Source organism: Pistacia vera, unplaced genomic scaffold (assembly GCF_008641045.1).
Source record: "Pistacia vera cultivar Batoury unplaced genomic scaffold, PisVer_v2 Contig787, whole genome shotgun sequence".
NCBI classification, from domain to species: Eukaryota; Viridiplantae; Streptophyta; class Magnoliopsida; order Sapindales; family Anacardiaceae; genus Pistacia; species Pistacia vera.
This window is the reverse complement of record NW_022196653.1, coordinates 434,318-441,656: the sequence shown is the minus strand read 5'-3', so window position 1 is coordinate 441,656 and position 7,339 is coordinate 434,318. Positions and strand designations below refer to the sequence as shown.

Below are 7,339 nucleotides of genomic sequence, written 5' to 3'. Positions count from 1 at the left end.
TCGCTCCTGGTGAGACCCATCTTGCCAGAATCACATTAGGTCACATGAGATCTTTGCAGATGAGAACATAGCAAGGGTGACCAAGCCAAAGTGGCCAGAAACTGGCAGATGTCGGTGGCCTAGTCGGCGGCCAGATCTCGGCTAACTAGGCCACCAACACTTGCTGGTTTCCAACAGGTTTTTTTTAATTTGTTTTATTTTTCAATTTTTCATATATATATATATATATTTTTTTTAATTTCAGATTTTAATTTTTAATTGTTCAGATTTTTAGTTTTTTTAATAAATTTTTTAAAGTCAAAGGATAAATATGATACTTCATATTTGTAAGAGGATATGATTGTCTTTTTTGAAACAATTAAAAGCCTACAAGAGTATTTAAGTATATAATTTTGCCAAACCAAGTTAATTTTAAGACCTTCAGATCGTTAATTGTCCTCCCATCAAGGAAAAAAAAAAAAAACATGTATCCTTTTAGTTTAGTTTTTTGTCCGCCAAATACTTAAATACTCCTAATGAAGATATTATTGTTGCGTTTGATTTATTATTCCTATGTATATTCCCAGAGGCGGATCCAAGTCCAACCACTTTTTGGCCCATCCTCAATTTTTATTTTTTAAATATTAATATGTATAATTTATATATTTTGACCCACCCTAACAAAAATATTAATGGACAAAAGTATTAATGTATAATTAATTTTTACTTTGGCCCAGCTTAGCAGAAATTTCTGGATCCGCTACTGTATATTCCCAATCTTATTCCCAAAATATTTGTTTGTTTAATTATTTGGGAAATATTATTATATTTTTTAATTACTTTTAGATCTCTTAAGTTTATTAATTTCATTAAATACCCCTAGGAAAAAAAGTTTAAAAATTAACAAAAGCACCCCCACTCACCCATAGTTGTCAGATTCCGGCAACCATCGTCAGTGGTAGCCGGAATTTGTCATAACGGCCTACAAACCATTGAAATTGGTCGGTAAGTCGCCGATCTGGCCTTTTCCGGCTAGATCTGGCCGAAAAAGGCCAGATCGACGCATGTGCGGCCAGATCCGACCAATCTGAGTCGTAACGCCAGATTCCTACTAGATTTCAGCGGTGGTGGCGGGAATCTGGCGTTGTAGGTGGGTGGGGTTGTTTTTTTCATTTTACAAAGATTTTATATATTGGGGTATTTAATTAAATTAGTAAATCTAGGGGGTTTTTTTTTTCTGTAAATTTTAAATTTTACCTCGTAATAATAACCCTATCCAACTATCTAATACCATCCCCAAAATTCTATCCAAAATAATAAACCAAACGCACCATATAATGTTAGATCATGTTGTATAACGCTAGAAAACAACTCCTTAACATTTTTCATTAACAAAAAAACCATGGTATTTATTTTTATGGTTATGTTTGACAATGAAGTTAATTCATATTGTTTTATGCTTAATTTCTTCTTTAAATAAAACCTTGATACTTTTATCTTTGAAGCACTTACAGCAATTTTCCAAAATTACAAGTAAACCCAACATTCGTCACTAGCTTCTCACATAAAAGAATGGGATGGAGTGACGTTAAAGACATGGATATTTCATATTTGTAAGTCGAAAAGGTTCCTTTCTTCTTTCTATAACACGGCAATGAAACTTCCTGGAAAATTCAACATAACTCCAATTAAGAATTTTAATGGGAAACTTCCCAAATACCAGTACAATAAATTTGGTATTGGGAATACCTCGTGTAAATATGATTGAAATGTGTATATCAACTCGGCTATTAGTTTATAAGAATTTATTTCAAATACTCCATTTAATTATTAACTCACATTTTTATATTTATGTACATATTTTAAAACAAACATTAAGCAAATTATTTTTTGTAATTTTACTCTCTGTATTAGGAAGGATAATAAATTAAAGTAAAATAAAAAAATTATCTTGAGCACCAACTTCCAACTCCCTAAACGTGTTGTAAACTTATTTAAATAAAAATATAATTTTACGTAAAGTGTAAGATTGTAGAATGATGTGTGGTTTGGAGAGGGTTCTCGGTATCTTGCTCTTGAGGAGGTTTGGCTTCATTGGGGGGGTGGGGGGGTTTGTTTTGCATTTTTCCTTGGGTTGATTCTTTGATCCGGATGTTCTTGTTGGTTTGACTTTTGGGGGTGGGGGTGGGGGTGGATGGATTGTATAGCCTCGAAGGTTACTGCCCTTTGGTATGCAATGTATTGTGAAGAGTTGGGGGAGGTTTTTGTTTTTAGGATACTAATGAACGTAACCCAGGGCATGTCCTGTGGTAGGTGCGTTTCTTTGTATTCTTTAATCTCCGCTTGGTTCTATTTATTTGACAAGGGAAATGGAAAAAAAAGAAGATTAGGAGTTGTTTTGATAATATCATTCTTTTGCTTCTAACCTAAGGCTTGTCTTGAGAGAGGTTGACCTGTTTTTAGGTCTATTGTACATTTTTTCTCCCTTTTTATGAAAAGTTTACTTACCAAAAAAAAAAAAAAAAGGGATTGTGGAATGATGTTTTACACAATCTAAACTTTACGATATATGATATTTCAATTAATAATGAACCACGTGCACAATGCACTTAATTAATATTACATAAATAGATCGATTGGTCATTTATTGATTTTAATGAGTTGTCTAATTATATATATATATATATATATATATATATTATCATTTAAATTACTAGTTTGCACGTCTAATAATAATAAATATCATGCCATATATTTATTTAGTTTAGAATTCCATTTAATTATAGTCACGTTTTTATATTTATGTGATATCTTTTATAAAAGATATTAAGTAAATTATTAGGAAGGATAATAAATTAAAGAAATAAAATAAAAAATTCTCTTTAGCACCAACTTCTAACTCCCTAAACGTGTTGTAAACTTATATAAATAAAAATCTAATTTTACGTAAAGTGTAATATTGTGGAATGATGTTTACACAATCTAAGCTTTACGATATATAATATGTCAATTAATAATGAACCACGTGCAGAGTGCACTTATTATCTATTAGTCACTTATTGATATTAATGAATTGTCTAATAGTCACGGCCACATTCGTAACATGGTGAGAGATAGAGCTATGAACTTCAATAAAATGAAATCTTCCATGGACTTGTGGAGATTTGCAGATTTCCTATGACTATCTTCAAAGCCAACATATGACGAACATGAGTTTTTCTAACTCAAGGCTTATTGTTGTTCTTAATTTTGTTTAGGTTTTTTTGAATCCTATCCCAACGCATGGCTTGTGGTAAGATGTCTTTGTCTTTGTATTCCTTTCCTTACTCCTCTCCTCTTGTTTTCTATCATTCGCGTGCTTAAGATTGGTAAACAAGAGGAGATTAGATTCTCAGTCTATAAAGTTTGTGTTTTTATATTTATCTTAGGGACTGTCATGAGATAGGATGATTGGTTTTTTTTATGACATCTCTTATATTCTTTCTCTTTTTTAATGATATTATTTAGTTACCACAAAAAAAAAAAAAAAAAAAAATTGTCTAATTCTATTATATATAGTATCATTTAACTTACTAGCTTGTACCTCTAATAATAATAAATATCATGCCATATATTTATTTATTTTAGAATTCAATACTCATAATAACAATAACTTTTTTCTTTTTATAGTATGAGTTGTAGGTAATAAGATAAAAAAAAGAATACATTTTTGAGATATATATGAAGAAACAAAGCATTGAATATATGAGTATGTACCAAAATTAAACTATCTTCAGCTAAGTTAAAAAGAAAATATGATTGAAACTAAATTCTAAAGTAGATCAGGATCCGGTTTTTAATTACTTGAATAAAATACAAGTATATGATTGGTTGTTGATATAAAATTTATTAAAAGGAAAAAAAAAATCAGAATCATACATTATCACTAATGTTTAGGTTTTATGAAATCTTTAAAAGCTTAGAAGAGTTCAGATCAAGAAAGGATTTTAATTCAAAATTATTTGGAACCCCTTTATTCAAAACATGTGAATGAAGAATGATACAATACTCATACAAACAAAATAAATTAATAGTTGCAACAAGATTAATTTAATCTTTAAAATTTTACACTAAATACAAACTTAATACTTCAAAATCCTCTGTAATAAATTAAACGCAAGGGATGCATCTTATATTCATGAAACTAAATCCAATCTCATCACCTCAGAACCATTATATTCACTTCCTCTTATTCTTGCTCCCAAGCAACAAAGTGAAGTAAAACAAAACCCTAAAGAGTAATCCAAAAGCTAAAGTAATCCACAAGCAATTCCATTTGCTAACATCTGACACCTCAAGCGTTTCAAGTACTTCAGCACCAGTAGAAAGACAAGTTGAGCTTGTTATATTGGTTCCAACCACATTGCTCATGCTTTCTAATAGCTTCAACTTCATGGAGTCGGAGAATTTCATGTATGGTGTATTATCAAAAAATTGCACTCCTCTTACAAAGCACTTAGTTTCATCACCATATTCATTTTGCACAACTCCTTGATATGGATACTTCACTAAAGAAAGGTAATGAAACCAAATCCAATATGAAGGAATTTGTTCTCGAGAAATGTAGAATCCACTAAACAGAAGACAATAACCTAAAACGGATACCGCAACTGTAAATCCTATTAATACATGCGAAACGAGTCCTGAAATGAATGCCATAAATGAACTTCCAGTCCAAAATGAGGCAAAAGTTATGACCAAGAAGAATAAGAATCCGGAGAACCCACCAGCCAGACCAACAGCCCAGAAAGTTGTTAACGATAAGGCAAGAGATAGAGTGATCAAAGGAGGAATAGAGACTAAAGAGTGAGCAAGTAAATAAGATGAGTGGCGATAGGTGTTGTAAGAAATTTCCCTTATGAAAATAAATCGCTCATGAAGAAAAGCTGGGATTTCTCGTGCACATATGTAGAAAATGGTGTTCATGGCAAATACAAAGAACCCTAATCTTCCTCGTGTGCCTTTTGGAGAATCACTGAGTTGCCAATAAAGGGTTGCCAAGATAAGTCCGGTAACGAGAACTGTACCTAATCGAATTACAAATAACTCTGGCATTCTTCTTGAATTTAAAAGCAATCGTTTTGCAATAACAATCACCTCAATCCAAAATGGATTTGCGAATTTTTGAACTGACGAATTTTTTATGTTTGTACCATTTGAGGCTGATACCAGTTTTCCTCTCGCAATGCTTTCTTTGATTGCATCTTCAAGTGAAACATTTTGTTGATTGTGGACTTCGTCGCGAATCTTCTTCGCCTGCCATGACTTATTGAATTCAGCTAAGCTACTGATCCCTCCAGGAGACGCTTCAAGTTCGCGAATCAAATCAAGAGCAAACTCAGTTTGATTCTCGTTTTCAGGAATCGGACGCCCGAACTCTGCAAAGAATGGTGAAAGACAAGCTGGTTTCCCATTGTACATAGTCTCTCCTTTTGAGAGAAAGAAGACTTGGTCTAATAAGCCTAAAATTCTGTAACTTGGTTGATGGAGGGACATAATCACAATGCTTCCACTCTTGGCAATTCGTTGCAAGACCTTGACAACCATAAACGCGCTTGTGGAATCAAGTCCTGATGTGGGTTCATCGAGGAACAAGAGGATTGGATCATGAACTATATCAATTCCAATCGAAACGCGCCTGCGTTCGCCTCCTGAGATGCCTCGATGTTGTTCATCACCGATAATAGTTTTCGCCGCACTTCGAAGGCCTAGTTGATCAATCAGAGCTTGAACTCTGGCGCGTTTCTTCGCCTTGGTCACTGAACGGTGAAGCCTAAACTCAGCCGAGAACATGAGCGTTTCTTCAACTGTTAACATAGGAAACAAAAGGTCATCTTGCATAACATAAGCTGATATTACCTTAAAAAACTTCGATTCGAGAAGCGATTCGCCATTCAAACTCACGGATCCTTTCAAGCTCTCCCTCTCTATGCGACCTGCAAGAGCGTCAAGCAAAGTTGATTTCCCAGCTCCACTAGCACCCATAATTGCCATAATTTCTCCATCTCGTGCTTCCCCCGTAATGTTATCTAGTAAAACTTTGGTCTTTATCTGATCTTGTGAACAAAACTGGCCTGCTTTTCCGAAAAATCGAAGAGCTAATTTAGGATTAGTTTTGACTTTGTATGATAAGTTGTTGAATGAAAGAACAAAAGGGTAAGATATTGTTGAAGGGTGGATGTCGATGATATGATGGTGGGAAGAAGATAAATGATCTGGTTCATCTTCTTCAACATCTATTTCAAATGAATGTTTGTCGAGGAGAACTAAAGCTGAAGGTGATTTGCTTGAATGCGCCATTAACAAACAATTGGGCTCTTGTGTGCTTATTATACCTAAACACTAGTCGTTTGGATAAGGGTAAAAGTTACTAACCTCTAGAGTATTGGATTAAGGGATTTTAAAATCCATAGATTTTTTACAATCGATGGATTGAAAATCCATTTATTGACAAATTTCATTGTTAAGTTTAAATATAAAATCAAATTTTTGTACACTCATGTTTGGTTAGATGAATACAATCTATAGATTTGATAAATTTTCAACTTTACCCTTAATATCCAAAACCAACCAAAATTCAACTTTCATCTAATTAAATATAAGTTAAATTATATTTGATAGAGAAGTCCAATTATATTAAATGATTTTTTGTGATTTGGTAAAAAAAAAAAAAAAAGAATTTCAAGTTAATATAATATATTATCAACTATCTTCATTTATGGTAACTTCAATAGTTGAATATATTTCTTTTAATTAGGGTAAATGGTAATTATTGAGATATTAAATTATTAATAAGGATAGTATTGAAAAATTAAAATATTAACAAAATCCCTTATTTTATTAAAACTGTTGGATTTGACAAAATCCAACCTACCAGGTGAGATTTTAAAACCCAAAAAAATGAAGGATTCTAAAGTGTGGTGGATTTTCCAAAATCCATGGATTTCAACTTTTTTTGTTTTTTTAAAAGATTTTACCAAATTCATGGATTTAACGAAATCTTTCATTTAGAATCTCTCAATCCAAACGGGACCATTTACTGAGGGGTGAGAAATTAACCAGAAACCCTCATTAGGGATTCAATTATTTGATTGTTGTTAAATTCAAAGAAAAAATTGTTTTACCTATTAATATATTAATATTTGAAAACGTGTTTTATACAAATGATCGTATAAAAGTATATTAGTTTGGTCAAAATAAGTTCAAATATTTTTCAAATGAGTTTTTGGATGGAATCCTAAAAACTAGTATAAGATTAGAAAACTAAAAAAATGTGTCCATTTGGCACACTTTGTTCCCCTATCATATTCCACTATCTTAT

At 32.1% G+C, this 7,339-nt stretch overlaps 1 protein-coding gene across 1 annotated transcript; it reads right to left on the bottom strand.

Moving 5' to 3' along the window:
- Positions 1-3,996: 3,996 nt before the first annotated feature.
- On the bottom strand, positions 3,997-6,318 carry LOC116116863 (ABC transporter G family member 20-like). Its single transcript, XM_031402909.1, has one exon. The coding sequence runs from the start codon at positions 6,316-6,318 to the stop codon at positions 4,198-4,200; it is 2,121 nt and encodes a 706-aa protein (XP_031258769.1). The 3' UTR covers positions 3,997-4,197.
- Between the last annotated feature and the right edge of the window lie 1,021 nt (positions 6,319-7,339).